Source organism: Triticum aestivum, chromosome 2B (genome assembly GCF_018294505.1).
Source record: "Triticum aestivum cultivar Chinese Spring chromosome 2B, IWGSC CS RefSeq v2.1, whole genome shotgun sequence".
NCBI lineage: Eukaryota > Viridiplantae > Streptophyta > Magnoliopsida > Poales > Poaceae > Triticum > Triticum aestivum.
Genome location: NC_057798.1, coordinates 561,776,783 through 561,794,214, shown reverse-complemented (window position 1 = coordinate 561,794,214; position 17,432 = coordinate 561,776,783). Strand labels below are relative to the sequence as shown.

The following is a 17,432-nucleotide window of genomic DNA, read 5'->3' as shown; positions in this document are numbered from 1 at the left end:
GAAGAGGAAGAGAGGAGAGTGTGTGTGTAAGGATTTAATGATAAAAAAGGTCATCAATGTCGTAATATTGAACTCTTAAAATTAATGTAACCCCGTTGCAATGCACGGGAGCATACCGACGGCAGTTCCTTTCGCATAGTCAGTCGGCGACGGCCGGCTAGACACACTGTCGAATGTCGATCTGCGGACGCAGGAACGCTGGCAAATCCACGAACGACGCAGGGTACGTCTGCTCCGCGGTGATGCTGCCGTGGTGCACTAATCCGCGGTTTGACACCGGCGGTGGCGAGCTGTCGGCTGTTCGTGCTAAACCTGCTCGGGCATCCGGGTTTGAGAACCGGCTTTGTAAAGCCTGACCAGAAAAATGACAAGCCCAACTACGCGTCTACGCACAAAAGAAATTCGAGGACGTATTTGGCCCTGCTCGTTCGGGAGCGTCGAACGGAACGAAAATGAGAAGCTGATGCGTTATTCTTCGACTGATTGCGGACGCTGTGAGTGTGACCGTGAATGAACGAAGCGAGGAAGAAGAAGAAAACTGAACCGGGAAACGGGAATGCGATATGCGTTAACTGGCCGGACTGTACGGTGGCTCCATCGGCACCTCACGCGAATCGTTTCTGACACCAACGAACAAGTTGAGTACTCTAATCCGGCACACGCGGCATTATTGATCGATATGCTTTTTTTAGGGGTGATCGATATGCTGTTTGTGAGATCTGCTCTTCTGAAACAGTGTTTCTGCTCGTGCGCTCTGTGCTTCCTGCCGGCGCAAAACGGCAACGGCCAAGCCAACTCACCAACCGACCGCACGGCGAGACGATCACGACCAACGGCCTGCCGTCTGCGCAACGGCGCTTGCGTGATCTCTCCTCGCCCGCCAAAGCTGGATCCGCACCCGCACTCGGTGCGATGGCCAGGCCAGGCGGAGGGCGACAAAAGGGTACGGTGAAAAGCGTGTCCATGCTTCATTTTGTTTCTCTCTCAACGAGCTCATTACGGCTTAGCCATGAACAAATATAAATTCTCTATCCTTTTCAGATCTCTCTCAGTCTATCTCTCTCGTTGCAAAAGTCATGGCCACCCATCACAGGCAATGAAGGCTCCCACATCCCATCAACACACTGGTCACCCGCACGTAGAGAGTGGTGGTCTCAGCAGTAGCACGATTCACCACCCTGGTACTACACGCCCAAGTGCCCACTCCCCTGCCCGTCCCGCGTTGCCATTTGTGCAGAGCAGCCAGCCCGGCAAGGAAGCCTCTCTGACCATCGGGACTCGGGATTTCTCGAAGCCATAAAAGAGAGGGCGAGGCCCCAAAAGGAGGAGGCTACCAACACTCACGTCCAAGCAGCCGCAGAGCCCGCCTCTAGTACCGCAAGGAAAGGAGGGGAAAGGAACCTGTTGCCCCCAATGGCTTCCTCGCGCGCCGCCGCCGCCCCCTTCGCGCTCTGCATTCTGCTTCTCGCGTCCCCCGCCGTCTCCGCCACATTCTTGTTCGACGACGGGAAGTCGGCGTCGAAGGGAAAAAGCAAGGACAAGGCGGCGGTCGACGTGGAGTGGCGGCCGGCCACCGCGACGTGGTACGGCGACGCCGAGGGCGACGGCAGCACCGGTAAAAGCTCTCAACTCGCCTCCGCTGACCGTCGTAGAGATAAGCTAGCTCCGCATTGTTACAGTCCCTTGATTACTCCGGCGTCTGTTACTCTTGTTCTACTAGCGGGTTAAGATTAGTGCCTGGGCAGTGGTGGGTTGCAGCATCAGTACCTGGGCGAAGCAGAGCTCATCTGCCTTTCTTTTCTTTACCGGCTTCATGACTAGGATTGTTACTCCCAAAATACAGTACGCCTGGTACACATATCTGCTGTACAAAAATTATTGCTATGTGAGCCGTCCTATTCGCACCAGAGCTATTTTTTTACCCTGGCATCAGAAGGCCTAGGTTTTTTTACCCTCTGTTGACATAGAAGGAGTATTGTTTTGGTAAAAAAAAAAAGAAGAAGGATTGATTAGCTCTTCCCGTTGCGACATTTCTGGCGGGACGTCTGCATATCCCGTGAGATCCGGCAGGGAATTTCCGTGGGCCCCCACTGGACCGCCCTACACGAGTCAAGCGCAGAGGAACTCCGTGGCTTTACGATTCGTGCCGCCGGGCTTTCGGGGAGGCGACCGGCGAAGACGACCGTGCCAGGCTTCCCAATAACTTCTTTGCTCTGCTGGGGCAGTACCATATGGCTAAAATCTTGGCGATAAATGCTCTCTGCGCCTCCGTTCACGCGCTCCACCGACACCCCTGGTAACTTTGATGCTGCGTCCGTAACCCAGTGATCCATCGTACTCTGGCTGTTAGCCGCATTTACACTCTGAAGTCAGAGCACCGCAGTAACTGTATCGCAGTAGATTATCATCTCAGTTCCCGCCGGACGGAGGTCGGTTGATCCGGTTCTAATGGCGATGGACGTTCTTTTCTTCTTCAGGGGGAGCGTGCGGGTACGGGACGCTGGTGGACGTGGTGCCGATGAAGGCACGGGTGGGGTCGGTGAGCCCGGTGCTGTTCAAGGGCGGCGAGGGGTGCGGCGCCTGCTACAAGGTCAGGTGCCTCGACCACGGCATCTGCTCGCGCCGCGCCGTCACCGTCATCGTCACCGACGAGTGCCCCGGCGGCGGCCCCTGCGGCGGCGGCAACACGCACTTCGACCTCAGCGGCGCCGCCTTCAGCAGGATGGCCATCGCCGGCGCCGGGGCACACCTGCGCGACCGTGGGCAGCTCAAGGTGATCTACCGAAGGTGAGCGAGCAGCACGTACACTTCTTCATGTCTTTTTTAGTGCATTCTCAGACTGTTAGTAGTAGCAACTGGTTAAACTAATCAGCTTGGGCGCATGCCACAGTGGACAAGTAGCTCAAGGACAAAAACTCTCACTCCTGAAGCTATTAGCAGACTAAAAAAAACTAGTTAGATGGGTCAGTCAGTGGACCGTTGTCGAAACAGGGCAGCTAACTGCTACTACTGTGGATCTGTGAATTTGGCCGTCGTATCTTGAAGCGCAGTGGGAATTAAATTATCCAGGGCCTTTAACTCTAACGGGCTCGCAGCTTACAGCTGTCTTAACTTGGATCTATCTGCTGCTGCTGAGTTAGTCATGCCTCTGCGCATGCAACTCGGGCAGAGGTGCAGATGGATACCTGTCCCGTGGCATCTAACCTCTTGTCAAGATTCCTGGTCAATTCTTCCAGCTCCGTTCGTTAACCTATCTGACCATGGAAAAGCTGTCGTCTCTACCTATGTAATCCATTGCCGCACTGCATGTGTGTACATCCTTGAGATTTGGTGTTTCTTTTCCTTTCTTTAAGAAGAAACTGACCGGGGCAGCGTGTGTGTGTGCATCAGGACGGCGTGCAAGTACGGCGGGAAGAACATCGCGTTCCATGTGAACGAGGGGTCGACGAGCTTCTGGCTCTCGCTGCTCGTCGAGTTCGAGGACGGCGAGGGCGACATCGGGTCCATGCAGCTAAAGCAGGTACCCATTTTCTTCTTGTCAAGCTATTTTACTTTGGTGCATCGCCTTTTTTTCTGAAGAATTGACAAAGCGAATGGGGGTAAATCGAGTTATCTTTTGAGCCTTGCATTGCCTTTGGTGGTGGGAACAAGTTGGGTGGGTTGCATTGGACAAGTGCTTTATGTGAGTGCAAATGTGCAAGAGGACCCGGCGCATATTCTTTCCTTTGGGAAAATGCGTGCATGTGAGTTCGTCCTCCCACTTTGATGTGGTCGGAGACATATTGCACTGTTGCCTGCTTTTGCCCTCGTGCCTCTGCTCGCTAGCTAGCATTTGTACTGTCGTTGGCTAGGCATTTAGGCCCATGTCGTGTCCTTTGTACAACAACCCTGAGGTTCTAGAATGAAACTTTTCACAGACTAGTAATAGAGCAGTATTACAGCAAGTGAAACCACACGTAGCAGATATCTAAGCTTCGCAAATGCTGTATTATTGCCCGAAACTAAGCTTTGTAAACATGCCAATGAACTGCCAAGAGACGACACTGGAAATCAGCCAAGAAAGCATGCCGCTACTTTCTTGCATTGTCTACCGCACAATGTCACACTGTCAAATCCTTGACTGAAGACACCCTACATGATTGCATTTCGCCATATGATTCCCATTTGGAGCATACAAAGTATCCGATGCTCTTTTTTTGGGACAAATGTAAAGTATCCAATGTAGGTGGCAGCACCGAAAGATGAAGCGTGAACCCTGTCCCGGAACTCCACTGCCCTGCGCTTGCCTAATGATGCTGCCGCTTTACCTCAGGTCTCGCTCGCTGTCAAGTACTCCTAGTAGGACTGAAGACCAAAGAGGCCGGGCATGCGGCTCTGCCACTTGCTCTTGCACCTGCTAATGCTTTCATCTCGTGGTTGTTTTAGCCTGACACCCCATCCTGCGCACCGCGGCACGCCCTTGACCGTGCGTTTGCTTTGCCCGGCCTCGTGGACTTGGCATCCAAAGATTCTGGAGCCCAGGCCCAGCGTTTGCGACGATGTTGCGCTGTAAAGCTAGCTTCAGGCTCTGCTAGTGGTCGTTGTGCTCTGTGTATCTATGAGATTTATCAGTGTTCGCTAGTGCTTATGATGTGTGTGCTTTTGTTCACGTGGTGCGTGGCTGCAGGCGAACTCGGCGAAGTGGCTGGACATGAAGCACGTGTGGGGCGCCACGTGGTGCCTCTACGGGGGCCCCACGGCCGGCCCGTTCTCCGTGAGGCTGACGACGCTGTCCGCCCCCAAGACGCTCACGGCCCGCGACGTCATCCCCAGAAACTGGGCGCCCAAGGGCACCTACTCCTCCCGCCTCAACTTCGAGGCCTCTCTCTGATCTCGATCTTACCACCACGGATGGCGGAGGGCCGGGCCACGTTTTATCGGCCCGGGATGGAGCGAAGGCAGGCCCACATGGCGCTCTGTTGGAGTTGGACGTACGTAGATTGTGTTTTGTTGCAGCTTAAACTGGTCTGATGATCGCCTAGTCGTAAGCTAGTGGCGCGGTGTGAGTAGTTTTGGATCAGGAGGTGAGTGATCTGGGTGCGAAGCAGCCATCCTCTCCAAAAAGGAGAGAGAGCGTATGCTGCTGGGAATCCGATGCCGAAGCCGATTGGGAGGGTTTTGGACCCCTCTTGGTTGCCGCTTCACTCCTGCTGTCGTGTGCTGTTTTTATCTTTTATTTTCTGTTTTGTTTGCATGTTTGTTTTGCCTTGGTTAGTTGAATTGAAGGGCTCGTGACAAATGTGTTTCACTTCTTCAAATGGTGGACTTGTATCGAGATCAGAATTCCTGCTTTTTCGCGTTTCTCTCTTCTTATGGACATGCGTGTTTGTTTGGACTACTCAGAGAAGACACCTTCCGTGTGAATGTTCACCTCTCCAGTTCTTTTTTTCAAGTATGCACCACAAAAAGGTGCACAAGTAAGCGTCAAGCAGCTGATACCGACGACTACAGCGAAAAGACAACTTGCGTAGCTGAACCTCAAGCCACAAATGGCGAGAAGGCAACACTCGGAGATCAAGGACTGCGTGACAACCAACAGCGGACACGAAGACAGCACTATCCTGACTTCAACTCAAGCTGGGTCAACGCACCCTCCGCCCGTAGTGCAGCAACGGTCGATTGAAATTGAGAGAATAAGCTAAATAATATTAAAATGATTGAATGAGCTAAATAATTTTAACTTTACTAAAGGAATCAGCAAGTGAACAGCAGGAACCAACCGGACTCAAAGAAGATGCCACCCAAGAGGTTCTGATGATGGTGTACGTTGCGCCCGGAGAGGCCATGCCCACAATGGTAACCATCACCGAGACAATTTGCCCAAAACCCCGCCGAAGAGTTGAAGACGCCACCACCTCCAATATCAACTTTCATAGGCTCGTTGAGCACCCATGCAACCTTCAAGGAAAGGACAACCCTGGGGGGCGTTGTTGCTTGGCCAGAGACCCGACCTAAGGTTTTGACCGGTACCCGAGCAGGGCATGAACATGGGCAAATGATGCCTCCAAGGAGGATACGACACCCACAAGCATCATCGTCGTCTATAACAATTGCCGCTTTGAATGGATTTCTCCAGGCCTAGTGTGTAACCTAGCAAACCGCCAGAGCAGTGTCATCTGGAGGCGAGCGAGGAAGCCGTCGACTTGGCACCTACTGCGTGGAGGAGAGTCGCCCTCCGTTGTCGGAGACGTGGGAGACGCTGGTGGCCATGGCCGCTGCCGCTGCGCCGGCCCACAACTTTGCCGCTAGGACCGGCCACAACCAGTTGGGTGGCTACCGCGCCGCCGCCAGTCACCAACTCACGTACCGCGCTAGGTCGGGAGCCCGTCACACCGAATCCACATGCCGTTGATTACCCACCAGTGTGGGGATTTATTGTAGACCTCTTCGATAAGTAAGAGTGTCGAACCCAATGAGAAGCGGAAAGATTTGGTTTATGAAAACAAGTAAGGAATTATTATTAAAGTTGCAAAGATTGTCTGATGACTACTTTAATCACTAGAATAATTGCAAGAATGTAATTTGTAACAAAAGTGTAATGGTGCAGCAAATGTCCCAATTCTTACCTGTGCTAAGGAAAAGTGGGTTGTATTAATTATAAGGAACAAATCGCTCTCGAGGATGCGCGGGGATTTCACTAAGTTGTTTTCATCTAGTTCCATTGATTTAACTCTCTTTGCCTTAAGAACTATTGTGTGGTGGAACCTATATTAATGTGAACAACATACATACTTATGCGTATACCCTCTATGCAAGCATCCGTAAATACAAGAAGAGTAATTATGATAGCATCTAACCATAACATTAAGCTTTAGGGATCCAACAACTCCTTATGCAATAGTTCATAATCTTAGGGTTTGATAATTTCTGTCACTCCAACCACCCATTATAGATGAACTAATCCCACAATGCCTCTTTTAGGCCCTTAATAATGTAGTGATCATAAGCTTAGCATCTGATCATCCCACTTAATTTAATTGCTTCAACTTTTGCAATGTCAAGTATCTGTTCCTTAGACCATGAGATCATGCCACTCCCTAATACCGGAAGAATACTTTTGGGCATCAAACGTCACTTCATAACTGGGTGATCATAAAGGTGCTCTTCAGGTATCTCGGAAAGTATTTGTTGGGTTGCATGGATCAAGACAGGGATTTGTCCATGTGACGGAGAGATATCTCTGGGTCCTCTTGGCAATACGACATCCTAAGTAGCTTGCAAGCATGTGACTAATATGTTTAGTCATAGGGATATTGTATTACAGAATGAGTAAAGAGACTTGACGGTAACGAGATTGAACTAGGTATGGCGATACCGGCGATCGAATCTCAGGAAAGGAAAATATCGTGAGACAAAGGGAATTTTATACGGGATTATCTGAATCCTTGACATTGTGGTTCAAACTGATAAAGATCTTTGTTCAATATGTGGGAGTCATTATAGGCATCCAGATCCCGCTATTGATTATTGATCGGAGAGGTGTCTCGGTCATGTCTGCATGTTCTCGGACACGTTGGGTAACACACTTAATGTTCGGTAATGTTAGGGTAGTATCGGGATATTCATAATGGTGAGACTGAAGGTAGTTTAGAGTCTCGGATGGGACCTAGGACATCACAAGGAGCTTAGGAATAGTTCAGGGGTAAAGTTTCATATATGGAAAGTGGTTTTCAGGGTTCCGGAAAATATTAGGACTTTTCGGTATTGTATCGGAAAGGTTCTAGAAGGTTTCAGAGTGGGGCGCAATTGCATGGGGGGGCCCACATGGACGTGGGTAGTGAGGCAAGGCTACACACCCCTGGTCTAGGTGCCCCAAGATCCCTCCTAAAAAGAATATGATCATATCCCAAAGGATAAGACCAAGATCCCTAAAAAGGGAGGATCGTGATTGGTGGGGAAGGAAAGGAGGGGATTTCCTCCCCCCCCCTCTTGGCCAACGACCCTAGAGGCTTGGGGAGCAAGCCTCCCGGCACTCTCACGCCTACATATAGAGGGGAGGCGCAGGGGGTAGCGGCCCATCCATCCCTAGCCGTCTCTCCCTCCCGCTACTTCTCCCTCCACTTCGTTTGCTCTTGGCGAAGCCTTGTTGGAGTTCCACCATAACCATCGTCACCACGCCGTCATGCTGGGCTAGATCCCATCTACCCCCCCCCCCTCGTTTGTTGGATCAATAAGTAGGAGACGTCACCGAGCCGTACGTGTGCATAACTCGAAGGTGCCGTTCGTGCGACACTAGATCAAATTGGATCGTGAAGAGTACGACAACAACAACCACGTTAGTTGAACGTTTCTGCTTTCAGTCTACAAGGGTATGTAGAAACTCTCCCTCTCATTGATAGCATCTCCTATATTGATCTTGGGTGAATTTGTAGGAATTCTTTTGTTTTCCATGCAACGATTCCCTACAGAAACTTTCTCTCTGATTTTTCTTTGAAAGACGGAACTTATAGGACTGGAATTAGGTTAGACAGAGATCGAGGACTTTTCTACTGTTTTGACCCATTAACGAAAGTTTAGCACGATTTGACCCTGTTTTGAGACTTTTTTCGGATCTAACCCATTTCAAAACGTCAGCAACCGTGGCGTTTTGATTACACTGAAGACGCCGCGGGCTCGGGCGTCTGGCCCTGGCCCACCTTGCAAGAAAGCAATAGGTAGACGCCACAAACCTTGGCGTTTAGCTCCGAAAGTTTAAATAGCATGCATGCTTATGCTTGTACACACACATACGAACGAGAAGATCAAAGCAAGGAAGTCGCCATGCAGTGTCCCTGAGCCTTTCTGGAGGCCACGGCAATGCCTAGTGCTACCCCACAACAAAAGGCATGTCTAATGCTAGTGCAATCGATGTGTTTGATGGCCGTGCTTTCCTATCCGAGCCAACCAATGTCTAGCATCATGTTGTGTATGTACTCGTATGCATATATATACATGTGTATCTACATCTTGATCCGACAAAAACCTTCTGGAGAGACTTCAAACCTATGTGTAAAAGCATCAACAGTCAGACCTACCTCCGATTTATTGGTCCTTTTTATATTTTATGCCAAACTTTGATCTTAGATTTAACCAATAAAGTGTTGTTGCATGTGACAAAAAATAATATCATTGAAAGCTATGTTTAAATACGTATCCAACGGTATAAATTTTTGTGACATTTTGTTAGTTAAATACATGGTTAAAATTTAGCACAACATACGCAAGGACCAATAAACCAGGACGAAGGTAGTAATTCAGTCCCTAAACGCTCACAGACGTGTCCGAGCGCGTATGCGCACAGTGACCGGTCATACCTCAAATGTCTAGATTCACAACCAGGTACCTCATTTACAAATCCTTAAATCCATACAATGTCATGCAAAATAAACTTGAACTACGTACTACATCTCGATGTTGACTATGATGTTGACCATAATATACGGTTAGTTCAGCATACATGCCATCGAACTATCAACAATTGACATGTTAATGTTTTCTTATTCGGAATCTTGCTTTTCATGGTTTGACTTTGGGGCATGAAGTAACTAGTTTGTATTTTTTTTAGAAATGGAGGAGGACCCCGGCCTCTGCATCTGGACTATGCATGCCGCCACTTTATTAATTATTCACACAAGATCTTACAAAGTCATACAACAGTAAGACTAAAGCCACCGTCTAGGCAACATCTGTCGCTACTCCTATCCAGGTAATGTAGGGATGCTGATAGTCTGGGCCTAATACCAAACAGACCCCGCAGCCAAACCTAACATCTAAGACCTGAGGTCCCAACCAGGATGCCTGCCGGGTATGGGGCACCCACCAGTCGGGCGCACTCCTCAACCAGGACGCCTGCCGGGTATAAGGCCGTCGCAGCCACCTGCCACCAATCCATCTTGAGTGAGGTATTGCTGCATGTACCTTGCCCGGTCTAGCTGCCCACGACGCCAGACAACGCCGCCATCCTGCGACCGTCCATCATCACATGCCCACCGGCGAGACCCCGCTGCTCCATGCCGTAGAGGCCCGCCGTCGTCGACGCGAGAGAAGGCACCACCTCACCACAGGGCTTCGCCCCGCGGCGTCATCAGCGACGGCGACAGTAGTGGGAGGCGATGGAGGGGGAGGGCTGAGGGCGGTGTGGACGGGGACTCCCTGGGGGCGGCGCAACGCCGCCGCCTCGGGGGAGAGAGGTCGGGGGTCGGGGAGTGAGTGACTGTAACTAGTTTCTATGGTCCTGAGATATGAGTATCCGATCCTTATGGACTAACTAGAAAAGTACAAGTTGTAAATCCAGTGTGATCCTTTTGTTTCGGGGGGAATAGCTTGACATCATATTGCTAGGGTACATTGGGTATATTAGCTGGATTATTCCATCTTAGTGTCCGTCCGCCTCAATGTCTATATAAAGGATTACGTATGGGCAATATTGAAATTGTACTTTCTAGAAGTATTTTTTGCAGCTTTCATAGTTGCTAGAAGCCTGGAACTATGTGGTATGGGTCAGCAACGACCAGATTGTAAACATGAAAAAGTAGGAGCTTAGCGGGTCCTTACCCCCCATCATCTGATAGAGCGGAAAGGACCTGTGGAATTTTTACTCTTATAATGTGAATTGAATCTATTCAATTCACTCTCATGAAGCAAACACTAGAGCATGAAAGAAGTTCACCCATGCCCGCCCTTTCCCTTGTCATCTTTGTTGCGAAAGTAGCGGTCAAAGACATAATACACATCGAGCCGGATATGCTCACTGTCGAAGCTGCCCGATCCATCGCCCGCCTCCTCCTCTTCTTTGGGGGGGAGGGGGGGAGAGGGGGGGGGGGCAGTTCTCCTCTGCCGCTTCTTGAGGATGAGGGCATGGGGGGCTTCTTCGTTGCTATCCAAGTCGGCGTGCGCCTCCGCCTCCGTGACCCTCAGCCTCGACCGCGATGGCTGTTGTGCCTTCTGCAGTGCACAACAAGCACATCACACCTCCGCCTCCAGGTCATGACACATTCTGGCGCTGACCTTTAACTCGAAGCCCGATGATGTGGGGCTGAGGCGCCATTGCAGTGGTTCCGTCGCCAACCCGGAGTTGTGCAACCAGCCGTTCGGTGAGGCCGAGGTCATGCACCTCGAGGGCCTGACACCGGCTGATACGTTTTAGCCCTAGTTGTGCGTTTAGGGGCGAACAGGATAGATCCGACTTTAGATGCTTTAACACATTGGTTTGGAGCCTTACCAAAAGATTTCCGTCGGACCAAGATGTACATATGCATGTATATGTACACAATGGTGCTAGACATGGTTGACTCCGGCAGAAAATCACGCACGTCATACGCATGGATTGCACTAGCACTAGGCACTGCTGGGACCTACAGAAAGGCTTAAGCAACACTGCACGGCGACTTCATTGCTTCTTCTTATATGTATACGTTCATGCATGCATGCATGCTAGCAAAACGCCGACGTTTGTGGCGTCTACCCTCTGTTACGTTGCATGGTAGCATGAGGTGGGCCAGGGTGCTAGACGCCAGAGACTGCGGAGTCTCCGGTGTAACCAAAACGCCACAGTTGCTGACGTCTCAAAATGGGTCAGATTCAAAAAAAGTATCAAAAAAAGTCAAATCGTGCTAAACTTTTATTAATGGGTCAAAACAGTAAAAAAGTCCGAAATCGAAGGGCCACACAAGGCAGCAGGGTGCGCCCCTGCTTTACGTGGGTGCAAATGTGCAAGAGGACCCGGCGCATATTCTTTCCTTTCCTTCGCGAAAATGCGTGCATGTGAGTTCGTCCTCCCACTTTGATGTGGTCGGAGACATACTCCACTGTTGCCTGCTTTTGCCCTCCTGCCTCTGCTGGCTAGCTAGCATTTGCACTGTCGTTGGCTAGGCATTTAGGCCCATTTCGTGTCCTTTGTACAACAACCTGAGGTTCTAGAATGAAACTTTTCACACAGACTAGTAATAGAGCAGTATTACAGCAAGTGAAACCAAACGTAGCAGATAGCTAAGCTTCGCAAATACTGTATTACTGATCGACAATGGAAATCAGCCAAGAAAGCATGCCGCTACTTTCTTGCATTGTCTGCCGCACAATGTCACACTGTATAGTCAAACACTTGAGTGAAGATACCCTATATGATTGCATTTCGCCATATGATTCCCATTTGGAGCATACAAAGTATCCGATGCTTTTATTGGACAAATGTAAAGTATCCAATGGCCCTGTTTGGATCCTCAAATTAAAGTTAGTTTTAGTTAGTTGGGTCTCAAATAACCCAAAAGGATCCAAACAAGATGGGTTAGTTTGGTTTAGTTGGATCTAACCCACCCAAAAAACTAGCCCACACTAGAGGAGCTTATTTGGGTTAGTTTTTATAGGCTCACTGAAAAAATAGTAAAAAACTCGCCCTCCCGCACCAGATCCCTTCTCCCCACCCACCTCGCACGACTCCTCCCCATCGCGCCGCTCGCGCAAGCGCCGCGCCGCGCCGCCTGAACCCCGGGAGCGCCCTCCTGCGGCCCCGCTCGCCCTCCTCCGGCCGCTGCTCGCGCTGCTCCCTCATCACCGGCCACCGCTCGCCCTCCTCCGGTCGCCGCTCGCGCCGCTCCCTCCTCACCGGCCACCGCTCGCCCTCCTCCGGTAGCCGCTCACCCTCCTCCGGCAGCCGTTCACCCTCACATACTAGGAGACGAACAGTGGTGGTAGTACTAGGTTGTAGTACCCATGATCGTGGGATATTATTTGCCTTGCTTTTTCTTTCCCTTCTGCTCCTCACTTTTCCTAGCATGATTATGCTCTCGTTGTGACACCTAGAGTATGATTAATCCGATTATTTTAGTTACGTGTTCACATGGATTGTTCGTGTTAGCTGCAAATTGTTATTTGGTTTGTGGTTTGGCCGCTTTGAGACGCTTTTAGCTTATGTGTTTCTTCCCAGACAATTGTCTGCTTGCGAAATATATTAGCACTTGGTTGGTGCCGCAAACAACTCTGACAAATATACCAAATGTTTGTGTGAATATCTTTCCTGCCTTCTAAATGATTTTGTTATGAAAAAGAAAGTGGATGCAACCATGGTTGCAAATTAATTTGTTTCTAGTGCTGCAGAGTTTTGGATGAAACAAAAACAGAGATGCTGGCCATGTGTAGCTTCACTCAAAATACTACGAATGTGTTTATGTCAATTGTGAGCGGGAGAAGGCCACACAAGAGCCGGTCACACCAAATCCGATAGGAAATAGGATCTAGAGTAGTCAAATGATTGAGAAAGAGTATTTATTTTCAATCTAACCCTACCATCCAAACAACTCTTTGATTAGAGTTAGTTTAGAGTTAGTTCAGGGTTAGAATCTAACTCTAACCTCTAACTGAGTTAGACTAGCCACAATGGTGAGTAACATACACATATCCCTAAACTATGTTACTACCTTCATATTGGGTAGTAACATAAGTGTGGTAACATGCAAAGCTCCATTTATTAGGTTATAGACTCATATTGCATTGGGACATGTGATGTTACAGTAACTAGCTAAGTTACTGTAACTATCTCTCTCCTCATTAACTCACTGCCACATAAGCAAATTTGCTGAGTTGGACTTGATGTTACTGCTGAAGTTACTCTCACTATGGCTAGTCTTAGAGTATCCAAACAGGGTCAATGTAGGCGGCAGCACCGAAAGATGAAACACGAACCCTGTTCCCGAAACTTCACTGCCCTGCGCTTGTCCAATGATGCTGCCGCTTTACCTTTGTCTCGCACACTGTCAAGTAGGAGTAAAGACCAAAGAGGCCGGGCATGCGGCTCTGCCACTGGCTCTTGCTTGCACCCGCTAAAGCTTTCATCTGATCTCGTGGTTGTTTTAGCTTGACACCCCATCCTGCGCTCCGCGGCACGCCCTTGACCGTGCGTCGGCTTTGCGCGGCGGCCTCGTGGACTTGTGGCATCCAATATTCTGGAGCCCAGGCCCAGTGTTTGCGATGATGTTTTTTTTAAAACGGAGCCAAAAGACTTGCCTCATTCATTAATAAAGGAGGAGAGTTTTAGAGTACATAATAGTGGTTCCACAACATAGCCCGTCCATCAACAAAATGAAAACAATAACTACTCTCGCGGCATGATAATGCTCAGGTGCGTAGCTCCTGCCGTGACCCAAAGTTTGGCTTCATCTTAAATTAATTTTAGAATGTAGAAGGGCGGTATTGATTTCTTTCTAAAAACTCTAACGTTTCAAAGCTAGCTTCAGGCTTTGCTAGTGGTGTTTCTAAAAAAAGGCTCTGCTAGTGGTCGTTGTGCTCTGTGCCTATGTGTATCTATCTATGAGATTTATCAGTGTTGGTAAGTGCTTATGATGTGTATGCTTTGTTCACGTGGTGCGTGGCTGCAGGCGAACTCGGCGAAGTGGCTGGACATGAAGCACGTGTGGGGCGCCACGTGGTGCCTGTATGGGGGCCCCACAGCCGGCCCGTTCTCCGTGAGGCTGACGACGCTGTCCGCCCCCAAGACGCTCACGGCCCGCGACGTCATTCCCAGGAACTGGGCGCCCAAGGGCACCTACTCCTCCCGCCTCAACTTCGACGCCTCTCTCTGATGTCCGATCTTTCACCAAAGGCGGAGGGGCCGGGCCACATTTTATCTGCCCGGGATGGAGCGAAGGCAGCAGGCCCACATGGCGTTCTCTTTGGAATTGGACGTAGGTGGATTGTGTTTTGTTGCAGCTTAAGTGGTCTGATGATCACCTAGTCGCAAGCTAGTGGTGTGGTGTGAGTAGTTTTGGATCAGGAGGTGAGTGATCTGGGTGCGGAGCAGCCGTCCTCTCCAAAAGGGAGAGAGAGCGTATGCTGCTGGTAATCCGATGCGGAAGCCGATTGAGAGGGTTTTGGACCCCTCTTGGTCGCCGCTTCACTCCTGCTGTCGTGTGCTGTTTCTATCTTTTCTTTCCTGTTTTGTTTGCGTGGTTGTTTGCCCTGGTTGGTTGAAATTGAAGGGCTCGTGACAAATGTGTTTGGATTCTTCGAATGGTGGACTTGTACTGAGGTCAGAATTCCTGCTTGTTCGCGTTTCTCTCTTCTTATGGACATGCGTGTTCATTTGGAGTACTCAGAGAAGACACCCTCCGTGTGAATGTTATTTCTTTTTTTTTCAAGTATACACCACGAAAAGGTGCACCAGTAGGCGTCAAGCAGCTGATACGACGCCTTTCGGCGAACAACACACAGTGCCAATACCACGACTACAACGATAAAACAACTTGCGATCAAGGACTGCATGACAACAAACAGCGGACACGAAGACAACACTACCTTGACTTCAGCTCAAGCTGGGTCAACGCACCCTCTGCCCATAGTGCAGCAACAGTCGATTGAAATTAAGAGAATCAGCAAGTGAACAACATGAATCAACCAGACTCAAAGAAGATGCCATCCAAGAGGTTCTGATGATGGCATATGTTGCGCCCCGAGAGCGCATGCTCACAACAGTAACCATCACCGAATCACAAATTGCCCAAAACCCCGGCGAAGAGTTGACGATGTCACCACCTTTAATATCAACTTTCATAGGCTCGTTGAGCACCCATGCAACACCTTCAAGGAAGGGACAACCCTGGGGGCATTGTTGCTTGGCCAGAGAGCCGACCTAAGGTTTTGACCGGTACCCGAACAGGGCATGGACATGGGCAAAATGACGCCTCCAAGGAGGATACGACACCCACAAGCATCATCGTCGTCTACAACAGTTGCCGCTTTGAAAGGATTTCTCCAGGCCTAGTGTGTAACCTAGCAAACCGCCAGAGCAGTGCCATCTGGAGGCGAGCAAGGAAGTCGTTGACTTGGCACCTTCTGCATGGAGGAGAGTCGCCCTCTGTTGTCAGAGATGAGGGAGACGCCGGTAGCCATGGCTGCTGCCGCTGCGCGGGCCCGCAACTTTGCCGCTAGGACGGGCCACAACCTGTTGGGTGACCACCACGCCGCCGCCAGTCACCAACTCACATACCGCGCTAGGTCTGGAGCCCTTCACATCGGATCCACCTGCTGTTGATTACCCACCAATGTGGGGATCTATTGTAGACCTCTTCGATAAGTAAGAGTGTCGAATCCAATGAGAAGCGGAAAGATTTGGTTTATGAAAACAAGTAAGGAATTATTATTAAAGTTGCAAAGATTGTTTGATGACTACTTTAATCACCAGAATAATTGCAAGAACGTAATTTGTAATAAAAGTGCAATGGTGCAGCAAGTGGCCCAATCCTTACCTGTGCTATGTATTAATTATAAGGACCAAATCGCTCTCGAGGATGCGCGGGGATTTCACCATGTTGTTTTTATCTAGTTCTAATGATTTAACTTTATTTGCCTTAAGAATTATTGTGTGGTGGAACCTATATTAATGTGAACAACATACATACTTATGCGTATACCCTCTACGCGAGCATCCGTAAATACAAGAAGAGTAATTATGGTAGCCTCTAACCATAGCATTAAGCTTTAGGGATCCAACGACCCCTTATGCAATAGTTCATAATCTTAGGGTTTGATAATTTCTGTCACTCCAACTACCCATTATAGACGAACTAATCCCACAATGCTCTCTTTTAGGCCCTTGATAATGTAGTGATCATAAGCTTAGCATCTGATCGTGCCACTTAATTTAATTGCTACAAATTTCGCAGTGTCAAGTATCTGTTCCCTAAACCATGAGACCATGCCACTCCCTAATACCGGAAGAATACTTTGTGGGCATCAAACGTTACTTCGTAACTGGGTGATCATAAAGGTGCTCTTCGGGTACCTCAGAAAGTATTTGTTGAGTTGCATGGATCGAGACATGTATTTGTCACTCAATGTGACGGAGAGATATCTCTAGGTCCTCTTGGTAATACGACATCCTAAGTAGCTTGCAAGCATGTGACTAATATGTTTAGTCACAGGAATATTGTATTACGGAACGAGTAAAGAGACTTGTCGGTAACGAGATTGAATAGGTATGGCGATACCGACAATCGAATCTCGGGCAAGAAAAATATCGTGAGATAAAGGGAAGTGTATACAGGATTATCTGAATCCTTGACATCATGGTTCAAACTGATAAAGATATTTGTTAAATATGTGGGAGTCATTATGGGCATCCAGATCCCGCTATTGATTATTGATCGGAGAGGTGTCTCGGTCATGTCTCCATGTTCTCGAACATGTTGGGTAACACACTTACCATTCAGTAACACTAGGGTAGTATTGGGATATTCATAATGATGAGACCGAAGGTAGTTCAGAGTCTCGGATGGGACCTAGGACATCACAAGGAGCTTCAGAGTAGTTCGGAGGTAAAGTTTCATATATGGAAAGTGCTTTTCAGGGTTCCAGAAAATGTTAGGATTTTTCGGTATTGTATCGGAAAGGTTCTAGAAGGTTTCAGAGTGGGGCGCACTTGCATG

The 17,432-nt window shown here is 49.2% G+C and overlaps 1 protein-coding gene across 2 annotated transcripts; it reads left to right on the top strand.

Moving 5' to 3' along the window:
• Nucleotides 1-1,113: 1,113 nt before the first annotated feature.
• On the top strand, nt 1,114-5,332 carry LOC123046043 (expansin-B17). Of its 2 annotated transcripts, none has more exons than XM_044469325.1 (4): nt 1,114-1,615; nt 2,478-2,787; nt 3,391-3,520; nt 4,667-5,332. In XM_044469325.1, exons 1-4 carry the CDS (start codon nt 1,414-1,416, stop codon nt 4,868-4,870), a joined length of 846 nt encoding a protein of 281 aa, XP_044325260.1. In that variant the 5' UTR covers nt 1,114-1,413; the 3' UTR covers nt 4,871-5,332. The 2 variants fall into 2 exon arrangements, with proteins under 2 accessions (XP_044325260.1, XP_044325261.1); XM_044469326.1 differs by lacking the exon at nt 1,114-1,615 and adding an exon at nt 1,970-2,296.
• The last annotated feature ends 12,100 nt before the right edge of the window (nt 5,333-17,432 follow it).

Coding starts and splice junctions, on each gene's coding strand:
- LOC123046043 (XM_044469325.1), top strand. CDS start 1,414: ATGGCTTCCTCGCGCGCCGCCGCCGCCCCCTTCGCGCTCTGCATTCTG. Junction 2,788..3,390: donor CTCAAGGTGATCTACCGAAG/GTGAGCGAGCAG, acceptor TGTGTGCATCAG/GACGGCGTGCAAGTACGGCG. Junction 3,521..4,666: donor GGTCCATGCAGCTAAAGCAG/GTACCCATTTTC, acceptor GCGTGGCTGCAG/GCGAACTCGGCGAAGTGGCT.